Source organism: Glycine max, chromosome 20 (genome assembly GCF_000004515.6).
Source record: "Glycine max cultivar Williams 82 chromosome 20, Glycine_max_v4.0, whole genome shotgun sequence".
Taxonomy (NCBI): Eukaryota; Viridiplantae; Streptophyta; class Magnoliopsida; order Fabales; family Fabaceae; genus Glycine; species Glycine max.
In genome coordinates, this window is record NC_038256.2 from 46,674,653 (window position 1) to 46,698,455 (window position 23,803).

The 23,803-nt window shown below is 32.1% G+C and overlaps 3 protein-coding genes across 5 annotated transcripts; all 3 read right to left on the bottom strand.

Moving 5' to 3' along the window:
• Positions 1-2,585: 2,585 nt before the first annotated feature.
• Positions 2,586-4,907, bottom strand: LOC100784762 (uncharacterized). 2 transcript variants are annotated; one of them, XM_003556462.4, is made up of 3 exons: positions 4,781-4,907; positions 4,355-4,424; positions 2,586-3,172 (listed from the first exon to the last, which is right to left on the bottom strand). In XM_003556462.4, the coding sequence occupies exons 1-3, from the start codon at positions 4,850-4,852 to the stop codon at positions 2,949-2,951; spliced, it is 366 nt and encodes a 121-aa protein (XP_003556510.1). In that variant the 5' UTR covers positions 4,853-4,907; the 3' UTR covers positions 2,586-2,948. The 2 variants fall into 2 exon arrangements, with proteins under 2 accessions (XP_003556510.1, XP_006606521.1); XM_006606458.3 differs by having other exon boundaries at positions 4,355-4,421; positions 4,781-4,895.
• A 4,433-nt stretch (positions 4,908-9,340) lies between these two features.
• Positions 9,341-12,408, bottom strand: LOC100790589 (cyclin-H1-1). Of its 2 annotated transcripts, none has more exons than XM_006606879.4 (9): positions 12,384-12,408; positions 12,099-12,160; positions 11,886-11,954; positions 11,702-11,743; positions 10,621-10,698; positions 10,171-10,229; positions 9,901-9,985; positions 9,674-9,762; positions 9,341-9,554 (listed from the first exon to the last, which is right to left on the bottom strand). In XM_006606879.4, exons 2-9 carry the CDS (start codon positions 12,117-12,119, stop codon positions 9,473-9,475), a joined length of 525 nt encoding a protein of 174 aa, XP_006606942.2. In that variant the 5' UTR covers positions 12,120-12,160; positions 12,384-12,408; the 3' UTR covers positions 9,341-9,472. The 2 variants fall into 2 exon arrangements, with proteins under 2 accessions (XP_006606942.2, XP_014627782.1); XM_014772296.3 differs by having other exon boundaries at positions 12,040-12,160; positions 12,384-12,404.
• A 4,090-nt stretch (positions 12,409-16,498) lies between these two features.
• Positions 16,499-20,759, bottom strand: LOC100791116 (nuclear transcription factor Y subunit B-4). The gene is made up of 2 exons (XM_003555559.4): positions 19,794-20,759; positions 16,499-17,187 (listed from the first exon to the last, which is right to left on the bottom strand). The coding sequence occupies exon 2, from the start codon at positions 17,179-17,181 to the stop codon at positions 16,765-16,767; it is 417 nt and encodes a 138-aa protein (XP_003555607.1). The 5' UTR covers positions 17,182-17,187; positions 19,794-20,759; the 3' UTR covers positions 16,499-16,764.
• Positions 20,760-23,803: the final 3,044 nt, after the last annotated feature.

The window sequence follows — 23,803 nt, forward strand, 5'->3', positions numbered from 1 at the left end:
CTGCTACAGTCCATTGTGTTGCGTCACATTTGCTCTGATATATGTCTCGCAGTCAGGATAGTCGAACATATGCCCCATGACATTGTATTATCTCATCTCTTACCTCTTCAAAACTTACTTTAAGCAATTCAACTAAGAGGAAGACGACATCGTCCACATGAAGAGCTTCAAAGCTATGGAAGGCGCCTATAATGGGTAGATGTAGCAACGATGCCACATCATCTAGGGTGATAGTCACCTCTCCTACCGGTAGATGGAAACTACTAGTTTCCTTATGCCACCTCTTTGCAAAAGCAAGCATAAGTCCCAGAACACCAGTGTCCAGCGAACATGTGATCAGAAGACTTAATCATGTAGCAGCCACTAAGCCTTCAATCTCTAGAGCAGGCCTTCCAAAATTTTCTACCTTCCTTCTATGGGAGGACAACTTCAACTCAAGACATTCCTAAAAATAAAAATAAAAAACATTTGAACAATAATAACAAATAATTATGAAAATATTATTAATTTCAAAATATAATTACCTCTCTATTCCAAACTGTCACAGCCACATGATGAACATAGTCTGTCAAAACTGATGTGTCGTGAGACCCGCTTGGAAAACTCTCAACATCATTAACTACATCATCAGCAGGTGCCTCTTGAGGTTGTTCATGGACCTCTTGAGTAGCATGATCCACATGCTTAACATCCTCAACAATAGGTCCAACTTCTCGCTACCTACATTCAGATGTTGTGGGCCTTCATTGTTGGGGGCCTTCATCGGTATCACGACTTACTTCTCTACCTAAAGCTATTCCTATAATCATGCCTAAAGTCCGACCCAAACCTCCAGTTCTAACCATAATATGCACATTAAAAGCATGATTAACAAATTAATGGCATCGTTCAAATAATAATATGCACATTAAAAGCATGATTAATTTTTTTTTTGGAATGCACATCACTAATTGATCTACACTTAAATATATGAGAAAAATCCAACGGCAATTTCTTAAATTTCCAATAAATGAGTATTTTTTTACACTACCAAATATCATTTCTATAAATATTTATTACTATTATTGTCAAAAAAATTATATCATTACATCAATAAAAAAAAATTGTCATTTACATATATAGATTTTCTTGTTACACTAATTTATACTTATAAAAATTAACAATCAAACGTATTTAAATATTTTACAAACAAATATTTCAAATTTCAAATATAATTTAATTTCTTAAAGAATAAAGATTAAATACTTTTTTTTGGAATTAAGTAATTATTAAAAACCAACTTAAATAAACAAATGAAAATAATTAAATAAATACATATTAAAAAAATCCAATAATTTGTTTTTATAAAATAAATTTTATAACATATGAATTATTAAATTATTTTTTAAAAGATAAGTTATTTTATTTATATATATATATATATATATATATATATACGAATTGGTAATTTGTATGATTTATACGAATTACAATCCATATAAGCCATACGGATTTCCAACAACCAAACACCACCAACAACGCCACAGACCGACAAAGAGAGAAGGGACACTTACGGCAAAGAGGCAGAAGATGACAATGACGATTGAGCTTGTGGTCACTGGCAGAACGAGCAGTGGTGGCGGCACGAAGACGAAAACAGACGAAGAATGAAGAAAAAGAGCGTGTATGGACAGTGTAAAAGTAAAATGAGGGGGGGGGGGGGGGGCGTTTTTAAAAATTAAGTGAAGGGTGTTTTTGCCACTTCACATATTTTGCTGGGTGTACCAGTATTTCTGCAGGTGCCCAAAGCAACTGCCAATCAGCTGATAATAGGCCCTTCCAGGTCTACTGGTGGATCGTCCAACACCACTAGTCTGTTCACAATCTGCAAGCCTCGCTTCGACATTTCACTAAGACCTTGGCGCACTGGTTCAGTTCCCTGAGGGAGTGCTTAAACTCAAGCTGCGAGCCTTCTTTCACAAAAACTTAATGCTAGTTTGATTCTCTTCTCACTTTTAATTTTTAAAAATTATTGAAAGTCCTTGTAGATGTCAACTCTCAAAGAAAGCGACAATGTCATGTACCAATGAGTTATACGTCTTGCTAGGATGTAAAATATGGACTACAGACTCCATGAATTAATAAAATCCGAATTTTCACTTTTTTATTTTAAAAATTATTTTTTAAACAATTTTACAATATTCACCAATCAAATTTTCATCCAAAATTTGATGTTTTAAAATTTGTTTCTAAAACAAGTGTTTTAAAAACTAAAAACAGTAACAGTTGAGATATGTTTTATTATCTTCTGTTTTCATTTTGTTCCAGTTCTCCCTTAATTCCACAATCTCTCTGCCTGACATCACCCTCTACTAGCTGTTAAAAGTATTACTTAGAACAACCTTGTTTAGTTATATTTTAAAAACTAAAAACAGTTTTTGAAAAGTAGAATTAAACACACCTTGAGACTCCAGTTCTGTTCTGTAAGTACAGCATGACACCGGCCATGTTACACTAATCTTACTAATGTTCCATCTCAATACACTCTTCGGGTTGAGACTTCAGTGAAAACTCGTTCAAATTCAGAGATAAAGAAGCATAGATAGTGATCGTAAAGAATAATTGACATTTTCACTAGATTTAAGTTCAGTCAACTTCAGATCTTCAGCAGCCTATCCGATTCAAAAGACAAGACATTGTTTTCACAAAGTTCAATCTTAGTCAATTACAGTTTCGGACAAGATACCTAAAATAGTTCACCAGTCAAAACGTGCACACTACAAAACTCATCCATCAAGCCTCCACTTCATCAATAGAACATATACCTCTCCAGTATTCATATGATACTCTCAAATTTCCAAAAGATTGGTTAGTTTATGGAGCCTTTCAAGAATAGAAACTGCCTCACGTACACTTAATCTTTGATAAAATGAATCAAAATCAATCCTTATCTATAAAAAAAATCAAGATCAATTCATTTGATTAATAACAGCTTCCACAAATCCCCACCCATCATCAGCATCAGGTCCCACCCAATATCCAGATATAACTATTTCGGTGCAATAATCTACATCCAAATTATATGAGTAAGTTTCATGTAGAAATATTGTGCAAGACATCAAACAACGATGACAGCTTCCTTTCATGGATAGTATGCGTTTATTTGAACTGCAAGTTCCAAGAATCTTTTGAGCTGCAAATATAATATATACTGTCAGATTAAAATTGATAAGTGCAAACATGATGAAATTATTCAAAACACTCCCAGAAAAAATTTCATATATCTTCCAAAAGTTGCGTATGTTTGAATCCTAAATTGAAGTTGAAGTTAGCACAGATATGAGAGCGATAGACACAAATGGTTATGTGGGTGTAGTGTAGCCAACATTACCAACCATGATAAGATTATTCAGATTTCAGTTTTGCTTTACAATTTCTCGTATTCATCACAGCGTCTCCCCTTGCATGTTTTCTGATATACATATAAAATCCTAGTGGATGGGGGTGACAGAGGACTACAGAGATCTAGAAGGGAAAATTAACCCCACCGAGAATGGATCCAGGATAATTATGAAATCCGAAATAAATTCCTGTCTGAGGAAGCCAAGGCATTACTATACAATTAACAAATATACAAAAATAACACCAAACAGACAAAGTTTTGTACCCAGCATGCAGCTTAGAACATCGTAATATTGTATATTTTCACAGAATCTAAGTAAAGCTAACCATGCATATATAATACGCAGGTTTCAAAATCCAAGATGTCTGTCCTCTACTTTGTTTTTTAAGAGTGCGGGAGACTGATATAGGTAAGCTTCACCTTTTTATTCAAAAGATTAGGCTATTATTTTTTCCCTCATTTCATTCATCTTCTTCCTCACGGATGATCTCACTTCATCAACTGGAAACTTATAATACCTTCCACAGACTTTCCTTTGTGGTTCACATCTAAAGGTAGGTATCAAATTTAAGATTTAAGATGCAGATTCAAAACTCTAATCCAACCTAACCATTAAATGGCTGTAGCAATACCACCCTAAAAACGACTATTTGACTTTCAAGAAGCCAGCATGAAGAAACAAAAAGATTACACAGGTTGCAAGTTTAAATCTGACATATTAATAATATGGCCTTACCATTTTGCATTCTATCAATAAATTACTAGGGTAAGTATTCCAAGATCCTGGCAGTGAGCTTATATTAATGTAATAACTAATAAGCAACCATGAGCAATTAGAGTTAAACAGCTAAGTATAGAAAATCAAATCAAAGTTATCAAACATTTATAATGCAAAAAGAGTGATCAGTTCTATATATCAATATTCTAACGGAGAAGCACATGGCAATTAAGTGAGAGGTTGAAAAGAAAAACCTGCTGGAATAGTTGCTTTGCTTAAAAATCTATCTAGAGGATAATATAATTGATGTTGATGCACTCCCTGCTGGTAAGTCATCAAAAATAGTAGTAGTAATTAGTCATTCAACACGGACATACAAAGAGAAACTTTTTCCTATGCCGCAAAATGTTGTCACGCAAGTATACTTGTTAAATTTAAGCTGCTGATATTAATTTATTCACAATACCACAGAACTAGAAATTGAATGATTCGTCTATCTAGAGTGAAATGAAAAGGGAAAAAAATAACGAAAAATAAAAACAAAATAAAATTCAGTGATAGAGCAAACGAACGACAACAGTGGACATATGCTTTGGTACATTGTGGAACCAAATTATGAGATGGGTACGGAAAGTTGGAAGGGAATTGAAGTATAGAAAGAAAGTGAGAAAGTGAAGTACCTTGTTTTTGTTGAGTGGTGAAGCGCGCACTCGCAGAGGAAGGGTGAAGGTGGAGGAGACTAAGAACGCCATTTTGAAGACTTCAACCTCGCACCCTTGGGGAACTATAACATTCACAGAGGGCTGTTGTTCCAATTTTATCCCTTTATATGGCTTTTAGGTTAGTACAACGCTTTTGACTAATTGAGCTAATGAATCAATTAAATTATATTATAAAATAAATAATGTTGTTATATATAACACTAAAATTTCTAATGTATACTAAATACACATGTAAATTTAAATAATAAATTTTGTGACAATTAATTTTGATATAAAATCATACGTGACAAACATAAATGCACATTAAATATAGATTAGAAATTTTAATATTATGTATAATAACATTATTTATTTTATAATATAATTGATTCATCAGTTTAGTTGATTAAAGCGTTGTGCTAATAACTTAAAAGTCACAGATTCGATTCTTGTTTGGACCATTAATTTTAAATTAATTCGTGACAAATAATTTTTAAAAATAATTAAAAAAAACCTCTGAACTATATTCATATGACTCTTTACAGATGAAGAAAATGCTGAGTGCACCAGCAATACTGCTAGGTGCACCTAGCAACAGTGATGAGAAGAACCCATTCTCTTTAGGCTGGCCCAATCTATTGGTGCAAATTTGTTATTAGGTTGGTCAAAGTAGGGGTGTGCTTTCTAAGAGAATAAAATAGATAAGTAATACTTAAATATTATTTCTATAATCAAAGTATTTAAATAAAATAGTTAATTTAATATTAAAATATTATATTATATATAATAAAAATTAGAATTGAAAAAGGAGGGGGGGATCAAGACCCTTCTCCCGTATACATATGTTCATCCCTGGTTCCCCCCTGGGTTGCATGGTTACTAAAACTAGTACAAAGACAAAGTACCTCGTTCAGTTGTAAGACGCGCAGAGGAAGGGTGAAGATCGAGGACACTAAGCTCGCCATTATAAAGGCTTCAACTTCGAGGACACCAAAGGGAACTAACACTTGGCCCAATGTCCCATGCTATTCACAACTCACAACCCTTTTTTACTCTTTGCACTACTGCTAGTTTTTTGTATTATTTTTTTCTTACAAAAATACCTTCATAGAAATTAATTTCCGTAACATAAAACTATATAGAAATTAGTCTTCACGTCCATACGAAAACCAGATCTTTTATGTAGTTAATTAATTCATTATACATATTTTATTTTTATTTTTTAAATTAAATAATTTAATAGATTTTAATAGTTGAGTAAGTTGTCAAATAAACTATTCATAGTAATATATTTATTTTAAATAAATTTAATTGTTGAATAACTTGGTAAATAAAGAAGTATGATGCAAATCAAACTAAGTAATCATACTCATATATAATACATATATGCCAAATGCAAAAAAATAAAATACTACAACTAAAATGAAATTCATTCAGTAAAAAGAAAAACTTAAATAACACTGTTTTGGACAAAAACAAAAACTTGGCCTCTACGATAGGACCGTCGACATGTTTGGGCCTGAAGTGTGTCCCATATAAAATACGAGGGAGATGCTAGGTGCACCTAGCATTATTGTTGGTGCACCCAACATTTTATAAAAATGCCAAAACTGCCCCTGCACCCTCTTTCTCCTTTAAAAAGCTTTTTTATTTTTTAAAAATGGCACAGTGCTTCTTTCTCCATTTTTGTGCATCTTCTCCTTCGTTTTCTCTCTTCAATGCGTAGTGCTTTGCCGTATTTTATTCGTTTCCTTGTGATAGGTTAGGTTCGGTGAAGGTGAAGGTGCGGGTATTCATTGTTGCGGTGGTTGATTCGTCGGCTGCGACAAACGAAGTGCGCATTTGTGCTGGGTGTGTGTTCTGGTGGACCGTAAATTGTACGGATCAAGTTGATCCGTAAGGTTGATACGAATCAACTTGATCCGTATGTTATTTTTTACTAATACTAATCAAGTTGATCCGTAAAAGGCTTACGGATCAAGTTGATCCGTACAAGCCTTACAAATCAACTTGATCCGTAAGGCTATACGAATTTTGAAATTTTTACCTTTATTTAAGTTTAATTTTTTTTTAATTATTACTTTGTTTGTATTGTCATTTTCCATTTGAATTATTTATAAGTGTAGAATGATATCAGGTTTTTGCATTTTACTAATGATGAGTTATTGTAACTGACAGTAAAAGATTAGGTGTATAATAGTGCAGTTACTAATCATGAGTTATTATGTATAGTTTTGTATGTTATGTCTAGTGTGTTGTATGTCTGTGTTGAAATTTTTGATTTATTGTTAAGATGGACGAAAATCAGTGGATGTATGAAAGTATAATGTCTAAAGAAGTGGATATGGATTATCAAAATGAAGAAGAATGTGGTGTGAATGAACCACATGTTGATTGTTCCGATGCGTTCAATACTTCTCATGTAATAATGTTCATGATTGTGAGTGATTTAATAAAATGAATATGTTGTAAAAAACTGAAATTATCTGGATTGCTTTGTAGGTGTTTGACAGCCGAGAGGATGTTTTGCGGTGGGCTCGATCCGTTGTTCATGAAAACGGATTTGTGGCGGTGATTATAAGGTCTGACACAAACACTGGTGTAGATGAAGAACTTTGTTTGTGTTAATTGGTTGTGAAAGGAGTGACGAGTATAGGTGTAGGAAGAAAGAATTTGTTAGAAGAGATACTGAAACTAGGAAATGTGGATGTCCCTTCAAGCTTCATGACAAGCCAGTGGTTGAAGGACAGGGCTGGATGGTGAAGTTGATGTGTGAGATTCATAATCATGAATTGGCCAAGTCATTAGTTGGACATTCATATGTTGGACGATTGACTAAAGCTGAAAAGACACTTATTGCTGATATGATAAAGTCAATGGTGAAACCAAGGAACATTCTGCTAACTCTGAAGGAACACAATGCCAATAGTTGTACGACCATCAAACAAATATACAATACAAGAAGTGCATACCGTTCTTCCATAAGAGAAAGTGATACTGAAATGCAACATCTCATGAAGCTTCTTGAACGGGATCAGTATATTCATTGACATAGATTAAAGAATGAAGACGTGATTCGTGATATCTTTTGGTGTCACCCTGATGCAGTAAGGTTAGTCAACACATGTAATTTGATATTTTTGATAGACAGTACCTACAAAACAAACAGGTACAGACTCCCACTGCTCGATTTTGTTGGGGGTGACACCAACTGGGATGACATTCTTTGCCAGTTTAGCATATCTGGACGATGAATGTCTTAATAATGTGGTTTGGGCTTTAGAACGCTTTCAATGTATATTTTTAAGACGTGATGTCCTCCTTGGAGTTATTGTGACTAACAGAGACCTTGCATTGATGAATGCAGTAAAAACTGTATTTCTTGAGTGTACAAATTTGTTGTGCAGCTTTCACATAAACAAGAATGTGAAAGCCAAATGTAAATCGTTAATTAGTCAAAGAAATGTTTGGGTGTATGTCATGGATGTCTGGGAAACTCTTGATGATTGTCCTTCGGAACAGTAGTTTGATTAATGCCTGAAGAAGTTTGAAATGATTTGTTCACCTTGGTCAATATTTGTTGACTATGTCAAGGAAACATGGATAATCCTACATAAGAAAAAATTTGTTTTCGTCCGGACGAATAAGATGATGCATTTAGAAAACACAACAACAAACAGGTATAAATTCATTCAATTATTTCTATTAACCTTCATGAGAAACATTAGTTCCGAAGTGTCAAAACTACGAACGATTATCTCTGACAAATCCGAAGTGAAGACACAAATCTGAAGCAGAGATGTAGTTGTATTGATTTTTTATTTTTGCTAGACTTGGTTGACGCCACAAAGATTCTCCTCTCCTTTTCGTCAAACACTCACCTTTGCTCTCATCCTCTCCGACAACTCACTAGCCGATTCTCCTCTCCGATCCAAAGCAGAGACACCAGCCTGAAGTAGAGATGTGAATCTGGTTGTGACACAAAGCTTCATCGCTGAAACTCAAATCTAGTTGTGTGGGTCACTTAAAAGATGGAGCAGTCACAAAAATTGTCAAAGGGAACAACACTGGTAGAGAAAAAGATGAACCCTGCAAATGTCAATCATTTTCCGTTGTCATCGTCGACAACAACATTCGATAGATGGAGATACTATGCCTCCATTCAAAACAGAGAAAAAGAACAAAAAGAAAAAAAATACTTGATTTTTTTTATTTAATCTGGTGTAAGATGCCCACCGTAGTTTTCACTTATTTTAACCATTAATTTTATTTAAAGCACAATATTACTCCATTTTTTCTTCCTACCGTGGGAAAGGAGTTTACCATTCCCACCCTAGTCTTAGCCTCAACAAATAAAAATAGTGTTGCAGATGCGAAACTATGGGGGGGAAATGATTTGTAGTTTAAACAGAAATATTTGTAGAAGTGAAATGTGGCAAGGGCAAAATAAGCAAAATAAAAACACCACGAGCATGGAATTTTTAATCGAAGCATTTTCAGGCAATAAGTTCATTGGGGAACAAAGAAGACATAAGTGAAGCAACAAAATCAGACTCACTAGTAAGCCAGCGGAAGGAGTTTTCAAAAGATTCCTTTTCCTTTGGCCACTGACCGAGTCATTTTTTGTATCCAAATAGAAACAAAAAAAAATTGCCATCCATATGAAATGAGCTAGGCAATAGATGGCATATTTTGAGCTTCATTTGAGCTCTTTTTGGACTTGTGCTTTGATTTCTTCTCCCGCTTCTTGCCCCTGTAAAACAAGCCAAAGTTATTAATTATATAACACAATTTTCTCGATAAAAAATCTTTTTTTGGGTGTGTGGATCTGTAGGACCGGCAGGTAATTCTATTTAAGGGTAGAGAAAGTACTCGTCATGAGAGTGATGACCCCAACAAGACTTTAGTTTTCGGTTGATATGCTTCAATTCCTTCTCAGAAGGACTTTTGTATTTTCTAACCAGCATACAAAATCAAGGCCGCACAGTGGTCCATGTAAAACAGAAGTAACCCACGGTTCCCAGCCAATACAAAATGTTGATTTGGAATTTACACATTTGTTCGGTTAAAGGACAAACATTAGAATGAGAAACAATTACCCAAGAATCAATTGCATCCAGTGATTCAGAAAGCTCGGACATTGTATGCATGGAATTCTCACGGGAAAAAATACCCCTAAGATAACTGCAATTAAGTGCGAGTGTAAAGAGTATGCTACAATTTGGGTCAAAGAATATGCTACAATATCACACCCAAGGCAGGCCATTTTGTTACATGACTTAGTAACAAATAATAACAAAAGGGAAAAGAACAGGGGGAATGGTTAGAATAAATTATCGCAAAGAAACATGTGAAGCAATAATAAGTACCTATCAAAGTCAATGACTCTGTGGAGTGCATTTGAGTTGCCTAAAGCAGCCAAGGCCAACTGCATCCAAAGTCACAAACAGGTAGTTAGATTTTCGAGTAAAATGTTTAAAAAAAGAAAACTGAACTAGAATATTGAAATCTAGATTGATTAGAAAATGTTAAGTTGCAAATCAGTAATTGTGAAGTTTTCTGTTTTAGGAAACCCTAGCAAGCATATTTTCAATTTTGAAACAATCAACTTAAGTTTAAAAAAGAATAATGGTTAATCAATTTGCATAGAAGTAATGGTTGACCACTCTTTCTGACATGGATTACTTGTTTTCCGCTGAATAAATTTATTTTAAATCCTTGGTAAAGGCAATGCAGAACAAGAATTTTTTTGGCTGCTGTTTGTAACAAAACCACTGCTACAAGGAAATTTCAATATTTACAGATTATTTTAAGAATACCTGCCCAGGAGGAAATAAAAGTGGTGCATCTGTAAGCATCATTTTATCAACTTCAAATCTTGCTGTCTCTTGCAAAGTCTATATGCATTAGGAGAAAGTTTAACATAAGACAAGGAAGTTATTTGAACACCAATAAGTCAATGAACATGTGGTAAAGAGGACGTATATAGTTTAATATACCTACAGAAGAACAATGGTTAAACGGATAAAAATTAGTTTTCCATGAGAGAAGGGAATAAAGGAAACAATAACTAAACACATTGGAAGTGCATTGGGAAAGTGTCAGATGTGAGAATAGCAAATGTTGATCATCGATATAAGATTAAATGATCAAGATTAACTCTGCAGAGCCTTACGACCCTTTATTTTTATAAGGGCAGTCCTTTAGTAATTAATGCTCAATATTTGGCCAAATGCCAAGTATTCCATTTAATTGAAATATAAAAAATAAAAAATCAATATATTTCAAGTGGGACAAATGGATAAATGGATCGACATCATCTGTAGTCTAGAAAAAAAAAAACTGCAAGCTGTGAAGTTCCCAATGTAATGATTTAAATATATTATTCTAAAATAAATTTTAGCTATAGAATACGAATAATGGGTACATTTGTTAATAATTTTAGAAAGAGATTATAATGTAAAATAATATAATGTAGTGATTATATTTTAGAGATTTTAAAAAAAAAAAAACTAATTTATGATTGTTTACAATCATAAAATCACTTTTAAAAGAGTTGGTTTTTATTAGAAGCTATTTCAAAATAGCTTCTGATTTTAATCAGATTTTAGATTTTTTTCAGCTTATGATTATTTTGAAAAGCTCACACAAATGCATGAAAACCTTCTAAAAGTGATTATTAAAAACAAAAAGGAGACTTTTTATGAAAAATAAAAACTGTAACAAACAGGCCCAATAACCACTAATTGTCACAAGAGAGGGAGGGGGGGGGGGGGGGGGGGGGGGGTACCAGATGCACATCCTACATATAAAATAAAAAGCCTAAGGAATTTCATCTGCTCACAGTCACAACAATGTGCTCGGCCAGATAATTACATAGAACAATAGGATTACTAGTACCTTGAGCATTTCAAGCTGGTTATCACCAGCATTAAAGAATTCCTGTCAATGCCAATAGTCACAATTTTTAGAATAAAATAAAATCATTGAAAAATAAGATTTATTCTGACTATTTGAGATGCAGAAATAATTTTTAAAAATGTATCATTTTAAAAAGTTCCACTCATGGGCCAACCAGACAAACCTCCATATCATTTATAAAACCTTCAACTGAGCGATATGGTGCATACACAATAAGATCAAATTCCAAACTCTGCAAAACAAGGGTTTCTTGTCATAGATGAACAAAAACAAAAAATAAGAAAGAGACCATTTTGTTATTTGAGGCCTATCCATGCCTGATAAACTATCATCTCATTATTGAGAATCATTTGATGATCCTGTGATATCCCCTTACCAAGCTCCTCAGCTGACACATGATTTTCTTCTATTTTACAGGCAGCATATATGCAGGTCAACCTGTGAAAAAGTTTGATCTGACATACTGAGAAGCTAACAAGTAAATAAAAACTTGAAAACTGATGATTAACCAGGTACAATCATCCTAACCAATTTCAACATATTAAAATAAATTTAAGTAATGAATTCACTATTATGATCAATTAGTTTCAGTTCCAACTTAATATTGCCAAAAAAAACAAGTGTGATACATAGGTCCTCATAAGACTGAGGCAAATCTTACATAATGTGTTTTGGTTGATGTTCCAGAGACAATGTACACGACGACTATATTCAACTTTTTTTGGAAATTCTTTTCTTTGCTTTTCTCTTTGAATCTGATTGAACATGCAGGTTATGTGAGTAACATATAGTTACTGTTAACTTTGATTGGTTTCACCAAGAGTTAGTCTGTTATCTGTGAAAAGATTACGCGAGTTTATTACTTATTTCAAGCCTAAACAATGGGCAGATATAGGTTGATGTCACGATGCCAACTGAAAGATAATGACTTCAGGGAAGTCATGATTCAAAATAAACACAAAGAATAACATATAGGAGGTAATTTATCCCTTCGCAAAATGTTCTTTATATAATCAGAGAGTTTCTATGATATCCTTAATAATTTTGGAGGTTTTGATATTATTTTAATTTTTAACCAATCAAATTATATGTCATTTTTTTCTCATTAATTATAAAAAAATTGTTTTTTTTCAAATTAGTCCTTTATTAATTAAAATATATTTTTTTTTGTAAAAAGTTAAAATTACAACTATTTTAAATTAGAAAATCTTATTAAATATAAGTTTTGAAGTTTGAACACTAATCTGTTTCATATTCTTCACCGGTAAATCATACTGAATTTGAACCCTGATCTTCTTCGCCTCCTTCACAGATAATTTTTTTTAACAGTTTCTAAAGTAAGATTCCACACGGGCTTAGGGTGCCTAATCACAAGTTGACATAAGTATATGCAGTGAAAAAACTTCAAATCGGATCTGGCTAATAAATTTTAGAAACTCTCTATAGAAGAGTGAGCTGACTTGCAGGGAAACTTGGGTTAATTTCACCTTTTAAGCAACATTATCTTGGAACAGTTTTTTAACTGGCCTTTATGATTTTTTTAAAGGCCAAGATAAACTTTTTTTTATTAAGATCAGCTCGTTCACTGCACAAGATGTGCTAAAGCTAAAAATAAGGGAATTAGAGTTCTGATTTAATGTAGTTTACCGGTAAAGGAGGTGATGAAAGAGATTAGGATTCAGACTTTTAAACTTATTTTTAATCATATTTTCTAATTTGAAAAATTTTTAATTTTAAATTGTTAAAAAAACTAATTAATCAAGGATTAATTTGAAAAAAAATAATTAATGAGAGAATGACATGTAATTTGATTTATTAAAGAACATAGTCATTTTTACGAAAAACAATCGCGCAAAGTCATGCACGAATGTTATTATTTGATTTAGAACAAATTAACAATTTAACTTTTTCCTTTTTTATCTTTTAAATATCCAATGAAATGTGTACATGTATTTATCGTTCAAATTCGTGTGATATATTTTTCTACGAAATAACATAGCTCTTTGTTAAGAAACTAAGAATTTTAAAATCCTTAAAATTATTAAAGGCACCATAAAAACTCTTATATAAGTAACAGTAATTAAAAATATCAAGCTTAAGATATAAAAGTTAATTTTTGTATGAGATCTCACCAGTTTAACCAAAACTTGCTATTGACCAACTTGTTAATTGAATTATTTACCGTGCCAAAAATAATAAGCATAAAATTAAACATGTATATTGATACTGAACTTCTGTTAAAAATACACTTGGTGACAATGATCACACTGAAGTCTGAAGTTTTATATATATTAATTTCCAAAAAGAAGAGCGGAAAAAACCTAACTATATGCAACATGATTAATGAATTTCAGTTTCACGTGGGCTCCTAGCTAGCTAGCCTGTTCTACGAATTAAACAAAGAATTAATTAATTAATTAGTCAATTACTGTTCATAAAAATCCAATCAGCAGCACATGATATATTATATCATAACGTGGAAAGAGACTCATCAAGAATTCGTTTTCTCAGAGAGGGGAGATCTAATGGAAGAGAAGGGACATTCAGAATCATACTTGAAAACCATATTAGGGATGAATATATGTTGACAGCTCGAACATCAGAATTCATAACTCAGCTAATTTCGGTGTAAAACTAATTAATATGTGCTGTTGAAGTAACCATAAGAATTCATAACTCAGCTAGACTGATACATTAAAAGTCGTGTTACAACCTTTAACAATCTAATTTTCGGAGTTCCTGCATGGAACAGTGCTATACCACGGCCACAGGCATTCACTAAATTCCATGGAATATTAATATTAATTTTGATATATATATTGAGAATTTGCTCCACGGCAATTAAATCGCTGTATATTAATTTTTATATAATATGCGTACTCTATTAAAGCTTTTTGTGGTGTTGAGGTTCTGCAACTGATATGGACTACAAGCCCCTGATCCTGAAAAAAAGGCACATCTGACGCGGTTTGCCATATTGGTTGATAATTGTCAGTCCCCACTCCCTCAAAAGGAATGCTATGCAGCAAAGCAATGTTATGAATCTCGATGCCGCAATTTCGTGGTCGGAGCCAATGGGAACACTGTTCATTTTAAAGTGTTCATATGCAAAATCATACTGTGATTCATAAACGGTTACAGATTTTAATGTGTACAGTTATTCTATCAAGAAATCAAGCTATATCTTAGTGTTGGAGTGCTGGTGGTATATATATAGGTAGTCTTAATGATAATGATGATTTAGTGTTTTCTAAGTCAAATGGTCAACTGCATCATTGCATTGGTATGGATAGTCCAAAAAGTTTTGCGATTTCTGAACCTTCATAATATATATATATATATTAATTATTTTACTTTTCAAAAAAAGAATATTATTGATCAGAAAAAGAAGGCAAAACTAGTACAAGATATGTATCAAGTTCTGAAAACACCAGTACATGATGGACCTTCATAATATTAATTCTAAACTGATGTAAATTGTTTGATTTTTAGGTTTAATTGTATTCTTCAGTATATAAAATGCCAAATGTAAAAATTCAATATCACGGTTCCCTCTACTTCTGCCTCTTACTGATGGGAAACATACATCTCTTAGTGGTGAAGTTTTGTTATGTGTGTTTGTGTTTGTGTCAGAGATGAGATAGAAAGAGAGTATAATCCATTAAGGTAATATATAGTTGAGAAGTGGTCCCAAGGGCTTGTGTGAAAATCTCAGGCCATCGCTGAAACCCTAATTCTGACAGAAGATAAAATTGAGAAGCTAGGAATTTACTGTCAACTTTAATGGGACAATGTCCTAATTGTTCATTTGAAATATAGAAGAATGTAGGCATGCCCGAGATATGATTCGACTTTCACGGTTAAAGCAACGAGATAGTGGTCCCCGATTCTAGGGTTAGAAAATCAAAACCTAGTACATGTACCTCCCAGTTTATTTTATATATAGCCTTTTTCACTGTGTTACTGGCTAAAAATTTACCTGAATTTGGGTAACAAACTTATGGTTCTCCAGTGGTTAAACACTCATATTGTGGCAAGACTATCTTAATTTCATGATTTATAATATCAGTTAAGGACCGGAGAAGTTGGGAGATCAATCACAAGCATATCTAATGGAGATTTTTTGGTAAGGACACTTTAATTAGAACTTCTCAAAGCCTCAAACTAAACTACTAAATATGTTCTGTGTAAACAGTTGAGGAATGTTCTAAATAAATTAACGTTACTAGTACTGCATCACACAAGGAGGTTGCAATTCATTAATAAACTAGAGAGGAAAGTTTTGCGGTGCCAAAATACAAGAAATGATAAAAAAAGAAACTAACAAAGATGAGAAGAATTTCATTTATGAATTGACTTGTCCTTTCAATCTAATTCAATACTTTGCAAGATTTGGATTACATATGTTAGCTGTCAGTTACCACTGTTACTAGATTCCATTATTGGTTTGTTGAATTCAGTTACTAGTCCTTGTGTATAAGATCTCTTGTCAAGAACATCCATTTCTAATTAAATGAATGAAAATGTTAAGTGGTAACTAATAAGCTAGATCTAGCTGGAAACTAAATTCACAAACCCTATATATCTTACTAAAATTTCCACTTTAGTCTTGAACACGAAAATCATGTTTTGGTAAGGATCACAAAAGAAATCTGCGGTTCCATAATCTTCACAATAACCTCATGGAAAAAAATAATTAGCCCAGGATTTCGTTTCAAAGTAATTACCTTCAGCAAACCAGCCTTGCCCAGTTTAACTTATCTTCTATAGATATGCTCAGATGAACCGGATCATTTTTATTAATGATTCTCGTAGAAAATTAAGAGCTACTACTCTTAAAGCCCTTATAATATACAACATTGCAGAAGCCGCTCAATACATTAGTGATACACTACTTAAAGAAGATAGAAGGGGAAGTCCGCTTATTTGACAAGATGTATAGTTGCAAAATTACCTCACAACATCCAACAAAATTAGAAGTGTTCGTTCTTCTTGTCATCAACTTGTTCAATCTTCATCGGAAAGACACATAAACTATACTTTCATCCAGATTGATTTGTAGGAGGAGGGTTTTCAACCCTAGACAGAAGTAGTGGTGGTGGTGGAGCACGGTTGATTTGAGTTTGGTTCTGAGGGTTTTCATACTTTTTGGTGTGATTGATTTTCTCCCTTTCACCTTGCCTGTATATATGCAAGTACCTTCCAATGGCCTCAGCATAGTTGTCAAACCCTAAGGAACTTAGAGCCCAACAGATGTCATCCCCATTAACGGTCTTGCGATTCTCCTTGTGACACTTGTCAGATGCCTCACCAGTCACGAAACTTATGAACTCTGTCACACACTCTTGCATTAGTTGTTTCCCTTCTTTAGAGATCTTTGCACTGGGGGGAAGAATTTGCTTCATGATTCGACCCACATTTGCAATCGGCAACGCTCTATCTTGCACATCCTGATCCATTATTTCCTAAAATCAGATTACAAACACCTTAGATTTTGATGTATGAACAAACTTATATGTTTTAATTAAATAGATTATCTGTTTATATTACACATGTGTGTAAGTGAAGTGAAGGCAATATTTTGTGAAACACGATACGAATGTCACATGTGAAAATGCTGGTATGTTTATTGTAATGCAACATATTAATGGATTTAATTAGGTTTTTTCATAAAAATTATGCCAATAAATCATGTTGGAGAGAAAGAAAAAAAAAAGATTACCTTAGTCAATAAAAGATGAATAAAGTTTACATAAGTAATGATGAGTTTTTCGATCTGACAATAAAATTTGTAGTTTCTATTTAGATTATGTTTAATAAAAATAGCCAAAAATCTAGTAGTTGAAAGACTAGTTGAATATTAAAAAGTTAACTGATTCTTGAGAGTTGTTAGACTAACTTGTTGAATTTTAAATGCTTAATAAAATTATTTGTTAAATTATCTTGTAAATGTAAAATTATAAAATTAGACATGTTAATATGAAATTTTTATTTAAATTTTAATTTCAATTATGAATAAAAATATATTTTTGAAAACTATAATTTTAAGTTTTTTAGTTAATTTTAAACTCTGTAATTTTTACATTATGATCAATTATTTTAATTATATTTTTTAATTTTAATTTTTCATATTGTGCATTAATCTTATAATGTATCTTATATAAAATATTTATCTCAAATTTAAAATAAAATAAAAGAAATAATAAAACTCTACCGTATGTTATGTAAAAAGAAACAATAAAATTTCACTTTATGTAAAAAGAATAAAAAGTAAATTTAAAAAATTATATAATTTAAAACATTACTTGAAATATCATTTTAAAAAACATTATATATATATATATATAATAGAGACGTCATCATATACAACATATTTGATTAGAAATTGTATCGATTGAAATCTTATGTTAATGGTACAATTAAAAGACAAACACAAATTTTTTAAGTAATCATATAATACAAATTAATTTTTAATATTGTTATTCATGTACTGTTATATGATACAAATTAAATTTATGAATTTCATAATTCTAAAATGAAAATTATCCTCATTGCGTATGTCTCATTTTTTTTATCAGCCAACATCATTACATATGTCTTTATATTAGAAAAAAAATTGTTAATTTAAACATGTCAGAAGATATGAGAAAAAATATAATTTATTTTTTAATAAAATCCATGATAATTAATGATAATGCATATGAATTAAATCGCGTATGTAATGTATGTGACTGCAGTTTTCCTGGGGAATTCCGCTTAAAAATATGGAAGTCGGCCAATATTTACTTTCTATTTTGGGTGGGAATAAAGCTGAGTGGCAGACCTTAAACCATATCTTCTACACCTGAGACAAGAGCTATATATACTATTGGAAATTTTCTGTTGTAGAATCAAGGGTTTATTAGTTAAGGTACAATTGGTCCCCACTGCCATTTTATTTTATATTCATACAACGCACACACACACACACACACTCTAATGCCCTTAATTTAATTATTGGAGAATAATATAATTTTATTATTCGTACTGCTCACATAAGTGGAGCACCTTTAATTTGTGCATTTTCATGTTCTGGCATGGACAGATCCGACCCACACACACACACTCTAATGCCCTTAATTTAATTATTGGAGAATAATATAATTTTATTATTCGTACTGCTCACATAAGTGGAGCACCTTTAATTTGTGCATTTTCATGTTCTGGCATGGACAGATCCGACCTAAACGTACCTAAAAAGAAGTCTGTATACATACCATAATGTTTTAGCATAGTTCTTACTTTAGGTTAAATTATGTTTTTGACAACCTTTTGTGGCAATAGCATTTCTTCTTTTATAAATTCGAATTCGTTAGGTTTTAATTCTTTATCAAATTCTAGAACTCTCTAACTTTCGTATTGGATATTAACAAAACCTAGTGGATGCTTAGATTCTCAACATTATGATACAGATATGAAAAGTTTCGATTACATCTCATCATTTTAATAGGAAATTTAGAATACAATATGATATATATACTTTTGAATGCATAAAATAGTTAAGATATTAACTATGTTTTTGGTTCTTAAATATTTAGGTTTTTACTTTTAATTCTTAAACAACTAATTTTAGTCCTTGAAGTTTTGGTCCATTAGTACTTTTAGTCATTATCATCGTCAAGTCAAGTGTAGTTGTTAAATGATGAAGTAACAGTTGCATTTTGTGACATTTTTTTCCATTAAAAATCTCTAAAAATTGCTTGGTTTAATTATGTTCTTGTATGTTTTTATCGCAGTGTGGTTAATGGTATTTTTATTATTATTTATGATGAAAATTAAAGTGCGCTTGTCTAATGGTTTTAATTTGTTGTAAAACTGTATAGATTCTAACTAAAGAGAAATAACCTACAGGGTGGCTGTTAGCATAATTTGCAAAGTAAGAAAAAGTTTGCTAACCTACCACTCAAGCAATGTAAGGTACTAGATATAGGCGCAAGTTATCGTGGAGAAGTAAATTTTCTTATGTATGGTGCAAAAAAATAATGACCTTTAAATTAATATTATTTCATAGTAAGATGGGTATCCTCCGCACCTTAGCAGAATCCACAGTAGAGGCAACCGAGTAGCAAACTTACTCCTCTTACGCTTTGGCACCATTTTCGTGGATTTTAGGCTTCTTCTCAAAGCTTCAAGGATAAGCTAACCGATTTCGTCAATCCTTTTCTCATTCTAAGTCTGCGACGCGGAAGCTCTAATAAGAGCAAGTTGTCTCAACGGAGGTGATGCAACACTCTGGCCAGTTGAGCTTGCCGATCGAGATCCACTGCCAATGCTGATCTAACACAATAGATCCACCAGATCCAGTAACTCCACTATGTCCACTAACACCTAGCTCGGAATCCACAAAGGTCTTTGCTATTTCTAGAAATGAAAACCTATTCAAGAACATTCTCTGGGTCCTCCAAGATTCACAGTGCGAAAATAGAGATATATAGATCCTAGACTATTACCTAGCTCTTTATATCCTCTAATTCACTTGATTAGCATTGAATTTGAAACCCTAAGCAAAAAACAATTAGATCTAGGATTGTAGATCTGAGAAAATAAAACAAAGATTTGACAGATAATGGAGTAGGAAAGGAGAAAGGAGAGGGAGGACGACAGTGGCATTGGTTGGTGCACGGCTACCAGAAATCATCTCCAGTTACGATGAATGGTGGTTGGTGACAGAGCAGCTGGAGAGAAGAAGAGAAATAGTGGTGGTAAGGTATGGAGGATGCACTATAATATTATGAAAGACCTTCAAATAGGTTACATGTAAACAATTGAAATTTGACTTAATGAACTACTCAAACTCAACCCAATATAAGGATAGGAACGCAACACAATATTAGTATGACAAATTGACAATGTATCCATTTTCTTTGTAATATAACCAATAAATTGGCAAAATAAATACTCCAAAATTAAAAATCCCAAAACGAAAAAATGAGCGTCGTCGTTGTTGTTAAGTTGTTTGACTGTTTCTATGGGCACCATCCGGCTGGTGCTGTTCTCTTAATTTGACAATCATTAATTCAGGCACGCATATTACCCAAAACTTCATCTTCCAACGCACTAAATAAATACATTAAACTGAATTGCCATTTTGTGCACGAGAAACTTGGATTTGGATTGTAGCATCGTACTTCATATTCGGTCCTCTACCGGCTAGCTACTCGGTGTATAACATAAGCCCCTTAATTTACATGTGTTCCGAGCCAGCCACGATTAATTGATAAATCAATATAGGATAAATAGTTATTTTTGTTAATGTAAATGGTTGATAAATTTATCCATGAAAAATTAAGAATTCAATATTTATTTTCCGAAAATATAAAAAGTGTCTTTATCCAATTGTTAGCTTTTGTCTCTTATTATTAGTAAAATAGTTTATGTGACACAAATGGACGAATTTGTTACAATTAATTGTCAATTAACTATGTTGAATACATTGGATGAAAATGATAATAATTTTTTTGGGTGAAAATGTCAGTATTTTATTTTGGATCAAAATGTCAATATATTTTCATTGGACAAAAATGTCAATAAGTTATTATTGGTAGATCAAAATGTCATTAATTTTCTATTGTATCAAAATATCAATAATTTTTTATTAGACGTAAAATATCAATCATTTTTTGTTAAACCTAAACATTAGTATGTTTCTATTAGACTAATTTATTAGATCCTAAATGTTTATTAGTAAAACAAATATACTAACATCATTATATAAAACATTTAAGAAATTAACATTGAAATATGATACAATATTAAACATTAAATAAAAAACTTCTTCTAATAAAATTTCAATTAACGTCATTGATCATTTTTCTTTGGATATTTTATATTATTGTAAATTTTAAAACAAATTAAATAATATATATGCTAATATTAAAACTAAATATCTAAAAAAACCACTCTTTTTTTAATAAAATAGACTTAAGATGAAATAAATTTATTAAGTAATTGTATATTAAATTTATCTTTAAATTTTATAATTTTTTAACTATCATTTTAGTTTATATGAAATAAATGAGTACGTTTACATTTTAAATGATAATAAACATAAATTTGTTAAAAAATTTTTTTTTTAGATAATTTTTTTTAAACACAACTATATCTTTTTCTTAAAATATAACCTTATAATCTTGCTTAAAAAAATTATGACGTGGACGATCAGAAAATTAGTGACATGGACGATGCGAACGTGGTGAAGTGTCATGAGATGTACGATCAGAACAGCGAAATCCAGGTGCTGCTGGAGTTCATGGACGGAGGTTCTCTAGAGGGGAAACACATCCCGCAGGAGCAGCCTAAATATTTTTTTTCAGGCTTGTGTTTTTTTTCTCTGGAGGGGAAACACAAAATTTAGGCTTGTGTTTTTTTTGGACGTTGCAGTTGTGTTCCCCTCCATGGACGTTGCAGCATTCACAAGTGGGTGTTCCCCTTCCTCTGCAAGCGTAGCCGCTGTGATCTTCTACTAAAGATAGATCTGCTTTAATTCTTATCATTTTTGGTATTCTAAAATTTTGATGTAGATCTGTTCACCATTGGACATGTAAAGGAAATTATGATGCTCAGAAGCTGTTTGATAAAAGTTGAGTCAAATTGTTTCTTGTTATTGATGATGATTTGTTTTGTTGTCTGAGCATTATGGGTGCCTAAGCATGTTCGAATATACACAAAAAATTGCTTGTGATCTATTTAAATTTGATATGATCTTTTTTAAATCTTCTGCAAATCATTTATTCATCTTCTCTGCAAATTTTTTTGTTTGTTTTCCTTGAGGTACATTGCGAAGTAGATGAGATGGGAGAGTTTTGGGGATAATTTTTTTAAAAGAAATCACATGTCATTCAGACATTGACACGTGATAGTGAACGTTTGAGGTTAACGGTCAACGTTTGATTGGACTGTTCAGGACCAAAATTGAAGAAATTTATAAAAACGGGGATCAAATTTGTGAATTAAATTATCGGAAGATCAAATACGAAATTAGAATAAAACTGGAGGACCAAAAGTACAATTTTGCCTAATGAAAACATCCAAATATGTATTGTTAACCACCTTTAGTTGAATGTTATGTTATATACTTTAGAAATTATTACGAACAATATTACACACTAGTAGTTTTTATTGGCTGACAAAGTTGAAACAAAAGATGCAAGATTGTCATGTCTTGACAAAAATAACATGTATTCCTTATTATAGTTTTTACAATAAAATTGATCATGTCCCTCCGGTTATTTTGATCAAATAATACTTGATATTCTGAAGCTGTATCAACCTGTGGAGAATGTTGTATTCGAGAAGGAGTAGGGTAGGCAAATTGAATTTGCTTTTCCAGCAAAGAGAACTGATAGGGTTTTATGAGTGCTTTTGGTAGCCAATTAATGGTTTTAATTTATCTAGGTTCTAATTACCTTGGAGCAGAAATTACTGATCTCTGATTTTTTTTTTTTTGATAGGCAATTACTGATCAATGAATAGTTCCTAAACTCTGATGAATGAAAAATCGCTTCCCCAAAAGTTGCTCCTTTATTACTTGTATTCTACTCATGTACTGTACATGAATGATTAAGATTGTTTTATTAGTTCTAATTTTAACCATCCGTTTTAATCATATAATTGAAATTTACTCTTTTCACACTATAATCTCTCACTTGATATGCTTACAGTTTATATTCAAATTTCCACCCTTGACTAGTTTCAACCGATTCAGCAAAGTGCTAGAATCCTGATCTGTTGTGCAGCCTTTCAAATCTGCCAGTGTGTTGTTAGAGATTTTTTGTTTCTAAATACTCAAAAAGCAGTACATAAAGTTAATGGATAGTGTTTGGGTTTTAAGAAAAGGTGGTGTCTAATATTTTATTAGACAGCTAAATATGCATACATATATGGGGTTGAAAATTTAAAAAAGCAAAGGAGGGGGGACTAGCTAAGTAGCTTCAATACATGCATACTACTGGTAATCAAATCTGAATTCCTTCAACAAGTATGATGCCTTGCATAAGTGCTGGCAAGGAAAGCCTGAAATGGCTGGTGTGTGATTAATGGAAC